Source organism: Grus americana, chromosome 21 (genome assembly GCF_028858705.1).
Source record: "Grus americana isolate bGruAme1 chromosome 21, bGruAme1.mat, whole genome shotgun sequence".
NCBI lineage: Eukaryota > Metazoa > Chordata > Aves > Gruiformes > Gruidae > Grus > Grus americana.
Genome location: NC_072872.1, coordinates 1,316,970 through 1,332,655, shown reverse-complemented (window position 1 = coordinate 1,332,655; position 15,686 = coordinate 1,316,970). Strand labels below are relative to the sequence as shown.

At 44.2% G+C, this 15,686-nt stretch overlaps 1 protein-coding gene across 18 annotated transcripts in view; it reads right to left on the bottom strand.

The window, feature by feature from the left end:
- EIF4G3 (eukaryotic translation initiation factor 4 gamma 3) overlaps positions 1–15,686 on the bottom strand; it is a 143,059-nt gene that overhangs the window by 42,089 nt on the left and 85,284 nt on the right. For 13 of the 18 annotated variants that reach the window (XM_054849409.1, XM_054849411.1, XM_054849417.1 and 10 more), the window contains 3 exons: positions 15,461–15,583; positions 10,099–10,207; positions 3,870–4,721 (listed from right to left, as the gene is read on the bottom strand). In XM_054849409.1, coding sequence (XP_054705384.1) covers positions 3,870–4,721; positions 10,099–10,207; positions 15,461–15,583 — 1,084 coding nt within the window. The remainder of the gene's footprint in view (positions 1–3,869; positions 4,722–10,098; positions 10,208–15,460; positions 15,584–15,686) is intronic. The other 5 variants (XM_054849414.1, XM_054849418.1, XM_054849403.1 and 2 more) reach the window with 1 other exon arrangement.

Here is a 15,686-nt window from a genome sequence, read left to right as displayed (position 1 = left end):
TGGGTGCCGGAGAGATTTCTCCAAGATTATTTCCAATTACTGCCCCAAGTTGCTCGTTACAGCCTCCGCAGCTAAGAAACCCAGGGACTCACAGTCAGTTGGGCTACTTCATATCGAAATATGTCTCATAAATCAGCTCTGCAAGAAACAGCCCTTTGAATTCAAAGCGCATTAAGCTCTTTTGGCTTCCTATGTTCCTCGGAGTCCTGCCTGGGACAGACAGCAACCTCTTATTTTCCTCTTTGCTTCTTGTAATAACCATGATAGAAAGATTACATCAAAGGCAGGAATTCAGAGCATGTCCTAAAGGCTTCAAGTCTTCTTCAGAAATTCCACTCCACCAAGAAAAATCTTTCCTGGTTTGTTCCCTGAGAAGCACTCGTCCCTCACCACAGCCGGCAAAGCTACTAGAGAAACACCAGAATTTAATAACAAAAGCAACTCCGTGTCGGTGATGACTTTTAACCGGAGCGATGTTTTTAGTAAGGATCGCAGGCTGAGAGTTGAGTTCCTCTCTTGATAATATCTGTATTTTTTTTCTTGTAATGAAGATGAGTAGGAATTAATTATTTTAAAAGCTGCGTGCTCTTGCCCTTTGCAGATAACAGCTCTGCCCATCCTGAAAACCTCAAGATAACCGTTCCTGAGCAGGCAGGAATGGGATCTGCTGCCTCCATGCTGGCAACAGGGTGAACGCATCTCCTCTAACCCCGCGTTTCGGCAAAGGCTCAGAACAGAAACACAGTCAGCAGCAAGAAACAATACACCCAGGTAAAACACCCTCCTGGCAGGGTGAAGAAAAAAAAAAAAAGGCAGTTCTCAGTGGTTTAATGTTCTGAAACCCACCAAATCTTCCCCGTTTCGCAGGGGATTATAAGCAGGACCAATAAAGCTGACAAGCAAGCTATGGCTGAACCAGCTCCTATCAGATACTGAGACTGAACCACGACAATTACTATTTTCATTATGCAGGCTGACACAACTTAAGGTATTAAGAGTAGATAGAACGCAGTGTAAAGTAAAAAGGGAAAGCAAGTATACTCCAATTTCTGCAAAATAAGAAGAATACACCAGAGGTGCTGCTGTAGACATCCTCTGCCCTTGGAAATCCGGTGGACACCTACTAGAGCAAAAAAGAACAAGTTGGGGTTCCCCTGGATCCCAAAAGGGTCAGCTCTGCTCAGCTCCGGTCTGTTCCTGCGAACACTGAAAAATTCACTTTCTTGGGCCGTAAAAAAAAAAAAAAAAAAAAAAAAAAAAGAACTGCTGGATTATAAAGATGTTTGAAAGCCTCTGCAGCCCGAACGCATTTGTTTCTCAATACAGAGACGGTGTATTCTGCAACAGTACGGCCGTGCCACATCAGGGAGGAGGTGGATTAACATCTCCTTCAGAAACCCCAGATTTTTAGGCTGGCCAGGTTATAACTACGAAAAGGACACTCGGGAGTAAGTGCTGCAGCGATGAGATTATTCTTAGAGGTCTTGGGTCTGAGTAGTGTCCTGGTCAAATCAGATCAGCTACTGTTCAAGGGAATAAAGTGCTGTGACTTGAGGCCAAACTGCTCTGTAAGAAGTACACACCTCTGCTGAAAACCCCAAAGAAAATCTTGTTAAAAGTCACAGAGCTCACGCTTACCACCACGTGGTTGAGACGTTTCCCTTATCCCAATTTCTATCCTATCTCCAGAGATCATAAAAAAACCCAAATCCTCTTGGCCTTTAGTCCAAGAAAAAAAGAAAAAAAAAGAAAGAATAATACAGCCCTTTCTCCTTGCTCCTGAAGTTCAGCATCTGCAGTTCCCAGCGTATGGCAGAGACACGTAATTCCTCGTTCAGCCCAGACCGACGCCTGAATTAGGAGTCACCTTCAGATGACGTTATTTAAATCTCTCTTCCCCTCTCCCAGGAAGAATTGGAAAATTATTGCTCAAAAAAAAAAAAAAAAAAAAAAAAAAGAGGTTGGCAGAGAAATGCAATACAGTTATACTGCATTAAAGAAGGAGTAAAGCACAAAAACCTCACTTGGAGAGTATTTTGCTTTATTTTCCTTTCCTTGAAATACTGAGCTTTTAATAGTAATCAGAGTTTCAAGTGATCTTTTACGTGACTTGAGAAATATTTGTTTCTCTGTTGCCAAAGCCAAAGTATTGGCTAATGTGTGCTGTCTAGCCTAACGACATTAGAGCATTAAAATTAATCTTCTGCATAATTAAAAGCCCAAAACGCTGTACATAATTTTTTTTTTTAATTTCAACTACAGGACATTACAAAGCAAGCAATAATATTGCAAGCTGGAACCTGGCTGCGTACAGCCTTACTTACAGAGTCCCATTTCTCTACTTTGTAAGGAAATTAATTTGTGTTATGAAGTAGCTCAGATTGGAAGAACAACAAGTGCCAGAGCAGTGAAATGACCCGAGTAAAATAAAAATAGAAAAAGATTAACAGGAAAAAAACCACAACCCTGTGGCTGGTAGAGTGAAGGGATCGTTCTGATCTTCTCTAGATATTGGATTTTATTTAAGATCCAGCATATTGACCTAGCGTAGCATTACACAAATATGGAACAAGGCCAATCTCAGCTTTTCATTTAATTTAATCCATCGCAGAGCGTAGCCCTGGATGCTACCGATGCCGTTACACATCTACCGCTCGCTTAGGAAAGCATAAACTAAGAAACCCACCTTATTTTAAATGGTACTTTAAAAAAACCCCAACAAAACCAAACCACAATCTACTCCTTCCCTTTTGTTTCTTGTCCAAACTTCATCAAAGTCAAAGGGTATTTAAATGAACCACCTCGACAACTGCGAAAGGACTGCAAAACAGAGTGTGAAAGATGGGACACATTTAAATGCTTTAACACTGCTAGGCACACATAATAGCCACCATTATACTCCCTCCAGCCGCTAAATACAAGTAATTGATTGATTTAACTTCTTTTCCACAGTTTCATTTCCAGGAAGTCCTGAAAAAAGAGCAGTTTTCCATAGAAAATACAGGAAATAAAAAGACGGTGGTCTGTATGAATCTGTTAAACGCTAAATCAGCGATGTGATGGGACACAAACCAAAGGCAGACATCAACACTCAGAGAAATAGCCTGGATTTTAAGAGGCAGCTACAGAAATTTCAATATTTAGTAATTTGTAACAAGTCCTTATGCCTCCTGAACTAAAGCACCTTGTTTTCTGAAAATTTCAAGACCAGTGAAAAGAGAAGAGCCAAGCCGAGCGAGAAGGGGGGAATTTCGCTTACGTGTTACTTTTGCAGAGGAAAACCAGATGCCTCGTTAATTAAGGCTGGGCAGATTGAGATGGGTGACACTCGGCGCTTCAGTCGTTTGGAAGAGTTTTAATGGTCCGTTTCATTTACCCACATCTGGTAACAGCATGACACTTTTTTTCATAGTTGGGGAAAAACCCCCCCAACACCCCACCCCACTGCTTTTTCCAGAAACCGCTGGCTCAGAAGGTTCACCCAGAGGGCTTCAAGGTCGGAATGTTAATCTGGTTTAGGAGCAGGCTGATAAATCCAGAGCAACACGTTCTCAAACCAAGCAGTCGTCCCGGAGAGAACAAGAGCAGCATCCTTTGAATTCCCCCGTTACCCTGTATCACCTGGAAAGCAGAACGCTGGCAGAGAGCATGAACCCAGCCAGCCCTGGGATGCACATCCGAGTCGGCTACCTTGTTTATGAACAACTATGAGGTGGGTTATTTTGTCCCTGCAAACAACGACGGCCACGCAACGCAACCAGATTTATTTTTTTGGCAGATAGAAACAGAAACATCCGATAGAACCCCAAAGACCCCTTTTTCCTTCATCCTCCGGTTTTCCGCACGCAACCACGGTGCCCAACGCTTACCTGGGACAGGGTTCTTGCTCAAGTTTAAACTCTGAGCCTCTGTGCTCTCCTCCAGTTGCCCATCTGCTTCCGTCTCTTCCTTCTTTTCAGTATCTTTTACCTCTTCGTTAAGAATAGTTCTCGTGCTCTCCTCTCCTTCTAAATCTCCCTGAACAACAGAGAGGGTACTAAGAGACGGAAGAGGAGGTGGAGAAGGAGTTGTAGTGGGAACAGCAGCAGCAGCAGCAACGGAAATTGGAGGAGAAGGAGGTGGTGGGGTGGGAGGTGGGGTGGGAGGAGGAGAGGGAGCAGCGTGAAGAGCACTGGAAGATGGCACGCTTTCCACTTCTGCTGGAGGTGCTTCTGGTGTCTCCAACTCAACAGTCAACGGCGCAACTTCCGCCTGGGCTACATCTACGATGCTCTCTGCGGCAGTTACTTTTTCACTAACTCCGTTCATTTCATTAATTAGATTAGTACTAGCAGTCACTGGAATATCACTAGATGCTACACTACTAGGCTCCTTGCACAACTCTGCATCAGCCTCTTCCGCTGGTGAAGGGTCCGATGTGTCCGTGCAGGTCGCGGCATTAGATATAGGCGTTGCCTCCTCTTTTGGGGAAGCCAGTTCACATTTCTCCTCCGAGTCAGCTGCGAACGTGGATTTACTAGAAATGGCGACAACAGCAGCAGCAGAAACAACTGCGACGGGAGCAGCCGGGGTTGGTGATGGAGCAAGAGGAAGTTCTGGTGGGGTTTCCACCGAGGTGGCCTCGGTCGTCTGGCCAGCTTGATCTTTTTTCTCTCCAGTAGGTTCTGGTCTGAGGACTGGAGAGGGTGGTTTTAATACTGGCTCTGGTTTTGGCTTCTCTTCTGGGGGAAAAAAAAAAAAAAAAAAGCAATGTTATAAACAGCAAATCAACTCCATTTTCCTTCACTGCGGCTCCTTCCCTGGGTTCCCCTTGCCTGTACCCTGCCCGCTACTCAAGAAGCTCCGAGAAAGACACCAGAGGCACCTGAAGCTAAACCTTGACATCTAAAGGAAAAGTCCAGACAACCTGCAGCTGGCAAATCTGAAAATGTAACCCCTGCTTCTGTTTTTCCGCATGTAGGCTTTGCAGCAAACGGCAGTCCTTTACAGAAAAGGCGCATAAGTGTGTTATAAAATGTGGATTTTTTGCAGAAACTGCTGCTGAAAATAGAATTTGTCTTGACAGAAATTACAGAAGACAAAAATATGCTTTAGCTAGATCCTGCCTCAAAGGAGCCTGGGGCTGAACCCGCAGGTGCTCTTTGCCTCCGTTCCTCCTCTTTGTAAAACAGGGAAACTCCTCCATGAGTGATGACGAGCCATTCATTTACATCTGCCACGTGTCGCGCCATTACTAACACGCAAGATGCATCTAGTTTATTTTTCCACTTGTTATTTCTCAACTCCATCACCTATCAGACCAAAGGATACAATCCTCCCCCTTTTTTTTTTTTGCTCTGAATTTTGACAAAGATAACTTTTCCCAAAAAAAGCAAACCCCCAAAAAAAGGGATTGAGGCGCAGCCGCCACCAAAGAACACCATCGTTCCCTCTTGATGCTTGTGGGCAAAGGGTATCAAGCCGGCTGGGAAAAGCACATCGAAATACGCACGCGTATCAAATGAAACCCCAAAATATTGTGTGTGGAGAAGTCTCTGTACTTATCTTGTGATTAGCAACAGACTCTGCCATGCCTCCCCTGCCACGACCATCACGCAGCTCCCCAAGGTCTGCTGCAAATCCATTTAACACACTTACTCCCACTTCTTTTGAACAGAAGATGAGCCAAGATCCTAAAAGACCCTCTCCCACCTCCGATTTGAAGACAAGATGTAGACTGCAAGATCCTGCTGAGGGAAATGCCTCTGCAAGACGGATGAGACAGGTATCACTCAACGGTCCAGTTCCTAATCACCGTTACGAGGTCAGCTTTATCCGTCCGCAAGGAGGAAGCTCTGCTCTGCTCGGTCAATGCAAAATGCCCCCAGGACTTCTGAGCACTAATGGAACAAGGAAATCCTTCGGGACACTGCCACCACAGCAAATAACAATTCTGGAAAGTCCAGAGGCACAAACCGCCCTGTTCAGACTAGGAAATCAAAGGCTAGAACCACCCCAAATCATCAAAATGCAGGTTTTGGTCTTTCCCAGCTCTGCCGGCTTTCCATTTGGGGCTTATGCAACAGACAGGCTGAAGGGAAAGGGGTTTGGAAGGAGAACCCATCCGAAAACTGCTGGGGGTATCGAGTCCCATCTTTAGGAACAGCTGGAGCAATGGAGAGCTTTGCTTCCAGCCGTCGACAGCCCCAGCAGCTTTACGGTGAGGACCACAGCCAAAGCAGTAGTTTATCAACTTAATGAGGCACGTAGGGAGACAGCTTTGGATGAGGATGACAAATGAGGAAAAAAAAGATAGCAGAAAGTATCCCAACAGCTGATTTTGATTCTGAAGGCTCCATGGAAGAAAAAAAGGACCTGGGAACTCGTTTAGAAAAGAAAATGCATCACCTCCGATTTCTGGAACATCCTTTGCAGACAACTCATGGAGCATTCTTGACATTTACAGCTCACTATAAACAACTGCCTGGATATTCTCTCCCTTGAGTCAAATGAAATTGTTCAAAAGAAAAAAAAAAAAGGCATTTGAAGTGTCTAGAAAAACATAAAAACATTCCAAGAGATAAAAACCACAGCAAAAATATACAACTGCATATTAAAACCAGTGGTTTGAACACACTTTCTTCAAACACCACCTTACTTGGCCAATAAACAGCCACCAATACAGGCTGCGTGCGCAAAATGCAAGGAGAAAAGTAATTTGAGGAGGGAGGATTTCAGAAGAAGGATGAGCAGATTTGACTAATGAGAATTATTAACTTGACCGACCATCACAGAGAACAAATCTCAAAGTCCTGGCAAAGGAACATTCGTCCCGGCCAACTCTTACAGAAAGGGTCACGTGAAACAACATACAGTTGGGAAAGGAAAACAAAACCTGACGCAATTCATCCCAATTGAATCAGATCCCTTTTCCTAAATTCATCACATCATTATATTTAGAAAGTATTTACTGGAAGCGCTAGGCTGTTCAGGAGGAAAGCTTGCTCCGTCAATAGATATTTTTTTTAAATCTCCAGATAAATACCAATCTTACAAAAACCACTCTCCACTAGAAAGACTTTGACAAACTCAGCAGGACAGACGCTCGCTATCTCCTCCACGCAAAGACATTAAAGCCAGAGAGGGAGCCGGCTCGCTGGGTGGTCGTGGTGGCGAAGATCGCCCGGAGCGGTTGGACGGGGAAGATTTTACTGGAAACGGGAATTGGTTTCTGCTTCATGGTGTTTATCTGAAAATAATCGCTGGGCTTACTGCCATTTTTCCATCTTTTGTCCCAATGCAAACGTTCGCCAGGCGGTACCGACCCTGGTTTCGCAGGCGGTTTTTGGAGCACACGTTACTGAGTCATAGTGTCAGTGGAGGGGCTGAAAAGTTTTCGAAACTGTCAGGATCTGACATGAATCTATTTTTCCACGAACAGTGTTATACGTTCTCGGTGCCTGATACATTGCAGGATTCGGAAAGAGGTTTGAAAAAAATAATAAAAATACTCCAAACGTCCCACTGAACCTGTGCAAGCGAGGGAAACACGGACAGCTCTGATTTCAGGCACAATTATACCCCATTACAACTTCTGCACCAGCCTGGCCTGCGGCCAGGTTCCTGCACGCTCTGCCATCGGTTTGACCTGAATTCTCCAGCCATACCCTCGCCTACGTGCACCAAGGGCACCTATAGGAACGACAGCTAACTGCTTGCCCCCAAATAACGCTACTTTTCAAGGTATTACAGCAGCGATTCCTGTGTTCCTCCAAATCATTTTGAATTTTGAAGCCTGAAGCGCCAGAAGCTGCTTTAAGAGCAGCAAATGCCAAACACTTGTCTTCTAAAGAAAAAAACCCAAGGATATGAAACACAACGCCATCCCAAATTCAGCCTCGCTAACGACTTCAATGCAAGAATAACAGGGACTGCAGATACTCGCAGGGAGAAATAACAGAGGCCGGGTCTGCCGGCACAGCACGCGTGCTCCGTTCCTGATCCCCAACCCGGCGACCGGGCCAAGTGCTGCGCGCAGCTATAAATAACTGCAAAACGATCGCTGAATATCACAAAATTAGAACGATAGCTTTATACCAAATTTCAACTGATGCAAACGAGCGCAACAGGGGAAGGGCACAAGGGAGAATCTGACACACAGGATGAATGCGGTGCAGGGGTCGTAAGGGAAGCAATAATACTGGTTTTAATAAATGCTTGCTTAAGCAAGCCATGCAATCCTCTCTAGGACTATTTTTATTTTTGAGCAAGAAAAAACCGACATCAGGCACAAAGTGAAAAATTATTTTGATACCTTGGCGTGTACTTCTGGAAAGATGTGCTCCCCCACGTCACTAGCTTGGTTTAAATAAATAATTTTAATGGTGTCTAAACTTCCTGCACCTTTAACTCGCTCTGTCCTGTGACCGACACCACCGCTGCTCTCCCCCAGCCCGAGGCCACAGTCGAACACTAATGGTGTTATTTCAGGGCTCGCTCTTTCTCTGCAATGCTTACATCAATGCGCTTGTTAGCAATTTTTGGACTGGAACAAATGTTTGAATCTTTCTGGGATGGAACAGAGATAAACACAGGAAAGCTCATCAGTGTTAAATCCCAGTTCAAGCCCTGATTTATACCTAAACCAGCACAGTCAGACCTGTGTAACTAACTGAATAAAGACCACTTACTTCCAGTTTACTTACAGTTGCCTACAAAGGGATTAAGTTAAAGGCAGAGAGAAGAGGAGGAAGACTCGTTCGCACAGCAGCGAGCCCATGAGCTGCGTTTGGCCAGCACAGTCACGGACGATTCGACGTACGTTAGACCTACCCACACCTTTTTCAGGTGACAGAGACATCTAGACAAAGCCATAGTCCCACTTCAAGCGGGAGATGGGACCAGAAAATCTCCAAAAAGTCCCTTTTCAACCATTTCTAGACATCGCACCAGTCTAGAGATGTATCCACGGAACAGTTCTCACCGAGGGAAACCCCTGAAGTCTACACTACGGCTGTAAAAGAGCAATGGTTTCAGTGAATTTCAGAATCTGATACAAATTAGCCTCAGGGATACTCCCCTTTACTCTTAAACAGTGACCGTGCTGCTATTTGGATCTGTGACTTCTGAAGCATCAGAGGCAGCTTCTTTTCCTCTTTTCTAGAGCTGTGCTTCTCTGGGGCTTAGTTCTCCTCTAGCAAATACTCTGACAAAAACCATCTCAGCAGGCTGGAAGTCGACAGGATGCGCTCGGGAGTGAAAGATCCCGCTTCTCGACTTTCACGTACACGTCACTCTAAGCAGAAACCAAAAACGCTGCAATGCAGTGAATAACCGGGAAGCAAACGGCGGTGTCAACTCTGTATTCCAACACCAAGTCCGTTAACACGACGGCAGTATACACATCGTTAACTACAGCTTTTTAATGGCTTTTAGGTGGCTATGGAATTTCAGTGTGGGAAGAGACTTGGCATACTCCATCCTCCCTCCCAGGACACCCCTTCTTTAAACACTTTAAAAAAAAAATCTCCCTTCAAATGTATATTCTTAGATATGAGAAGGAAATGTAATCACTTCAAGAAACTTTTTCCATCTGTGCCATTTTTACTGGTCAGCAATATTTATTATGAGACACTTTGCACGCTAATGGTTTTTTTTTTTCCCTAATTAAAATCTCCCGTGCCCTGTAGGACAGGATATGTGAGCAGCTCTGGAGGAGCCGTACGATGCTCTGGTTCCGTGCCATCGCTACGGCTAATTGTCCAAATGATATAAAGCCTCTCTGGCTAAGAGCATTTTACTGACAACGCGCTTGTTTCTGAAGGATGGCGAGAGGAGGTTCACGCTTCTAGGTGCTCTGAAACAACGATAAGGACATCTAAGCTTGAATACAATAATTTTTAAGCAGTTTCACGTTGGCAAATTTCAATTAATTCCCTTAGCAACACATTGTTAGACTGTTCCACTGGAGGAAAAGAAGTCCCTCCCCTCCTATTTCTGCTAACGGCTTGTCTCCACACCAAAAATATTCAAATTAAAAGAAGAAAGGAGGGGGAAAAAAAAAAAAGAGGAAAAAAAAAAGACTGAAAATAATCAGGAAGGAAATATCCATCAACAAACCTTGCTTCGGGTTGCTAGTCGCAGTGACAGGGGTGCTGGCGGCGAGATGGGTGTTCTCCACAGTCCCATAGACCGCAGGGCTGTGCTCGGGGACCTGGCTGGAGGGCTGCTGGGATTTGAAGTACAAAAAAGGGTGATAATGAGCGTGCGAACGTAAAAACTAGCAACATGGAGCACAAGCAAAACAAGTGGGGAGACGGGAGTGGGGCGGGATAGAAAAGAAAAACAAAAGGCAGGGAAAATAAAGTGAGAAAAGATACACAGACCAATTGAATAAATTCAAAAAGTACATGGGAAAGGGAGGGAGGAGAAGGCAGCAGGGAAAGGGGAAAAAGAGACAATTACTGTTACCAACAGCAAGAAAGAGACAGCACAGCAGAGTTATTAACACATTCATCCTCCGAACGCTCCCTCCAAGAGCAGCGGGAACGCTCCTCTGCATAGTCCCCCAAAAGTCAGATATACTGCAGGACCCCTGGCCCTCTCTGCAAGTTCAGTTTGTTTTCTGGCCTCGACTCCTTTCACAACTGCTCAGTTATTTCAAACACCTTCGATATTTCAACATGTATTTATTTATTTTTCTACAGATTTATTTCTAGATCGATAATGTGTGCATGTCTGTATGACTAGTGTATATATGTATCTATGCACACACATAGTAACTTGCTAGCGCAGCAGGAAAATAATCTAGATTCATACAACCCCAGAGGTGTAACAAAAAAACCCATCCCATGCCTTCTACAGACAGACTTACGGGTGGTACCTGCTGGATATCACAAGAATAAAACCAACTGTGCGTCAATCTAAAGAAAGAGCTGGTTCCCAATCGGCACAGAGTGAGCTCAAGATTTTCTATATATAAAACCCAAAACTACGAGACTGAAAAAGCCACGAGCTGTCGCAGAGACCGCGTATTTTAATTACGTCCCCACCATTACTGGGACAAACGCTTCACTTGTGTTCATGGAGATTTGATAGAGACAAAAATAGTCCCCTGGATTTTATGTCAGAGTTTAAGGAAAACCTTGTGTAAGACTACGTAACTACGCCAAACTTGCTCAAACTTAGACGTGAAGCACTTGTGTACGTTACAGCGAACAGATGGGGCAAGTCAGCTACTCACATTTGCAAAATCCCCTTAAACACCCGTCAGGGATCGTGCAAAGAAGAAAACGGGGCTAAATTTTATTTAATAACCTAAAGTGGAAAGCCACGCAGCTTTTTGCGGGTGGCTGCTCTTATCCAGCCATTTGTCCATGCGGACTTCTTGGAAGATCTACAGGAAAAGGGATTTTTAAACAATCAAAATAAAGCAGAGCGCCCAAGACATAGATGTCTAATTCCTTCTTTCGGACAGGCTATCAGAAATCCATGTAAAACTTATTTCCCTAAAAGAAACTCTGGCAATCTGCTCCTCTTGGTGGGACTCTCTTTTTCACCCATTTCCAGCTTTTTCATCTGTTGCAGCTGAACAGTGCAGAATAAAGAGTAAATTATCTTCAATATGCTATTTTTCACCATTCCAGGCAACAGAAAGGTAAAGGAGGACTGTGCAAAAAGCCCGTGCGGAAAAATAAAAATATAAACAAGCAGGGTGAAGGGTTGATATTTTATTTGGGATTGCTCCTCTTCCAGGAATGAGCCCGATGAGATCGGCTGGACTATGGATGAAGGATTGCATCCCTACCTTCAGCCAAATCCGAAGGAAGCCAAAGAAAACAGAGTTTTACAAACGAGCAGGTTTCCAGAAAGCTTTCCCCTCGCCCTCAGCGGATCATTCCTTTCATTTTATGAAAAAATTTATGGACGAAAGCAGCGGGGGGAGGGAAAGGAGAATTACAGGAACCAAACGAGCCTAGTGGAGAAGAAACCTGTAAGCCTAGAAACTCCCTGGGTCAGTAAATGTGTTTTCTTAAGAAATTTGGAAAATACTCATTTATTTTGTGGGAATGAGATTGCAAAGCAATATTGCAGGCTCGCAGCTTCAAAACGGAGCATTTAGAGACTTTCTAGGAAAAACAACCCCATTTAAAATTGCTCTCACGATTTATGATGCTAAAAGAGTCGCTTGGAGTTATTCTATCCTACCGTAGCCGAGCGAACACCAAGCGTGACAAACTCATTGATACTTGGAAGAGGTTCGCCAGGAAAATCTTCTAAATACCGTAGCCAGATTCCACACACAGTCCTGGGCTTTATTTATATTCCCAGCAAAAAATATAGTGTGAAAAATAGAATCCTGCTAGAAACGTATAAATAATATCGCCGCTTACTGCCAGCTTCTCTTAGGCAGGAACTTAAAAAGCACTTTAGCAATTAAGCAACCACTGCGGAGGTGCTGGGAAGACTCCACCTGAAACGTTTTTTGGTCAGCGACGGTGACTACAAAACAGGAGATACAAAAAGCACAGAAAGAGCTAAAAATCACGCGGCTCGAGTCTTGGCAGCGATGCTCATCTTTTGGACAATTCAAAGATTTTTTTTTTTTTTGATGTTAAGCACTTCATCTACTGAGAGGAGAGGGTGCGTCGGGCTGGTGTTATCAAACTTTTGGGTTTTCTTTGAGTCAGTTAAAAAAATAATGCAAATCTAAAGGAAAAAAAAATGAAAAATGTGAAACCCATGATTATTATTAAATGGCTTCTTTTTCAAATGTAGAATTTGGAGCAGGGACTGGCCTACAGCAACGGCTTCCACGCACTTCTTGAGCAAGTTTCTCCCTCTGTGCTTGTGTCATTTAACTAATGAGATTACAGAATCAGCTACTGGCCGTCAATATAGAAGAAACGTTACTAGAATTTAACATACTCCTAAAATATCATTGGACTGGGGGTCACTTTGGATTAAATGATGCTTCGTCAAGCCTGGAGATTGCACGTTGACATTTTGAGTGTTCAGCCCGATGAAATCTCACTCTTAACTCCAGGAGCTGCCCATAACCGTGAGCGTTGCAACAGGCAGGTATTTTCACGTGAAGCCCACGCTGACTGTTCACAGCTTTTATCAGCTGAGGAAAGGCAATATAAAAAAGCCCTAGCCCTTTCAAAGTTATGGCTGAATATTTAAAGTTTACTGATTCTTAGACTGTTTAAAATGACAGCATCCACCACTAGTGGAATTCAGCGGCTGAGCGTAGTTATTAAGGCGTCCTCCAGTTTCATTCAAGATACTACACTTGCTAAAAGAAATGAATTAGAGATGCTGTTGGGACAATAACTTTGAATTTCCTGGCTTAAGTGGGCTTAAATTTTCAGTTATGCTTCACTAATGAACTTTTTCTGGTGAGCTCTATTTCAGAGCTCTTCTCTGATTAACAAAAGTGGTTCCAAGTACCTAATCAAAACGAAGGCTGGATATTAAACAATGAAGTATTTGCATACCTTACAGGAGATGATTGGACATCACCGCTGTGCTCTGCATATAAATTACAGCTGATAAAAATTCATGCTTATTAACCTGCTCTTGAAAAAACATTTATTTCATCCTGTTTGACTTAATTGTAGTATCTTAAAATAGATTTCAGAATGCAGAAGTGATCCGGTAAGTGCCTGGATTAGCTGCACCATGCATAAACACAATCTGAAATCCCGGCTGTTCGCAACTCTTCCCCACTCCCGATGGGGAAAGTCATTCAGCATGAAGTAATGGGGATCTCAAATGTTTTACATCACTAGTATCTTCTCTTATGGAAAACGCTCGGAAAGAAGTTTAGTTGATTCTATACGCAACCAGCTCTCGGCTCTCTCCCCATCCGGCTGTAGTCGCAAATCATCAGACCGCGCTCTGGCAAAAAAATAGCTTTTTCCAGTCAAGTACTGCAGACCTTGTTGCAAAATCACAGGAATTGCTGGAGCATGGCACCTTGCTGCTGCTTGCCCATAATGGAGACCAAGCAGGAGGAGAAAGCAAGTGACCCAAAGCCCATGGTGATGCCTTCACACGACAAGAAGATTCAACTGAATCAAGGGGATGGCCAAAAGCCGTAACTATCCCGCTGGTCTCAACGGGGGAGATCTGCTGGCCAGGCTCTTATTTCATCTCGGTGATCCCGGTTACGCTTTACTGGCTCAGCCAGAACCTCACGCTCCTGCTCCAGTGCAACGAGTGTCCCAAGGCAAGCTTGTGCTTTGCCGCAGCACAGGACAGTCAGCAGAAAAACTACCCAGACGTGGAGGGAAAAAGTAAGGTTTCAGCTCAGAAAAGGCTGTTTCATCTAAAAGCTAGCAAAAACTGGTGACGTTAAACAGGGAGGAACTTGGAAGAAGAAGAAATTGCACCCCAGCCTCAGCCAGGCTCTGACCTAAAGCCCGCCGTCAAAAAGTTCAACAACTTTTCAGTTCCACAGCCTGCAGCTTGGCACCATCTCTCCTGAAAGAGAGGGAGAACTAAGATGATGCACAAAGCAAGCGGCAGCTACACCAAGCCAGCAGCTGGGAAGAGGACAGCAGCTTCCACGCTCCTCTTCCTCCATCTCTGATGCTATGGAGAGATCAAGGAGACATCACCCCTTCCTGCTGCAGGTGGGGAAGAGCGGTCAGAGGGTAGAAATGGTTTTCTAATTGGGTAACGCAGCCCCAGCAGTTCATGTCATGGTGGACTTGGGCCTGGGTCAAAAAGGACTAGAACAGACCTGGATCTCCAATCAGTTTAATTTCCAGATATTACACGTGGGCTTGTCAAGGTGAAGCAGGATACAGAGACTTAGAAGGGGCCAAAGTCAAAGGTGTGTGACAGGAAGAAGTTTATGAGCTATGGAAAATGTTGGTTTGAAATATTTATGCTTTTTCCTACATCAGAAGAATGCATTTTTAAGGTTGAACACACAGAGACCAAATCTGTGATAGATTATCACAGTTCTGTGATAAAATTCCTGCGCTACAATCAATTCTGGTTACTCAAACAACACTACTAAGGCAGAAAGACATTAGTATGGACAGTGATGCAACTGAAGAGATGTGTGTATATATATATATATAAAATCAATCATGTGCATGATATGGACTTTCCTCAGGTACACACGACTAACAGAAACATCATGTTTCTCACAAATCTATTGGCTTCTCCTTTAACACTACAAGTCTTTACAAGCTCTAAAATCCACCACTGATGCAAACCCAGGGACGGGGAACTCGTGGCAGTGCTGCAGCTCCACATTTTACAAGCCACAGGCTGGTAAAAATGACCAAACTTGGAGGGGGAAAAATAGTAATAAATAAATCCTTGACGAACGTTAACAATTTAGGACCATCCAGGTGTCTGAGGTGATGGGTGGTGTGGATGGAAGATGCAGGAACTGGCTCTAACCAACAGCAAAGCAAAAGCAGAACGTCACTGGGGGAAGGCTATGCGGCCGCTTTGTTACCTGAGGGGGAGTAGGTGTGGAAGTGGGTCTCACGATGGGAGGCGTTGGGTTCCTGCTGCCCCCTCCAGACATTATTTCTTCTGTTATATCTTTGCCTCCCTGGTTTGGATCCCGGATTCGGATCTACAGGATTGAACAAAGAAATAATTCAAACAAGTCTTCCCATTACGTGCTGTCCTTGGGGTTTATGGAGAGGAGAGTATGGACAGGACATGATTCCATTACA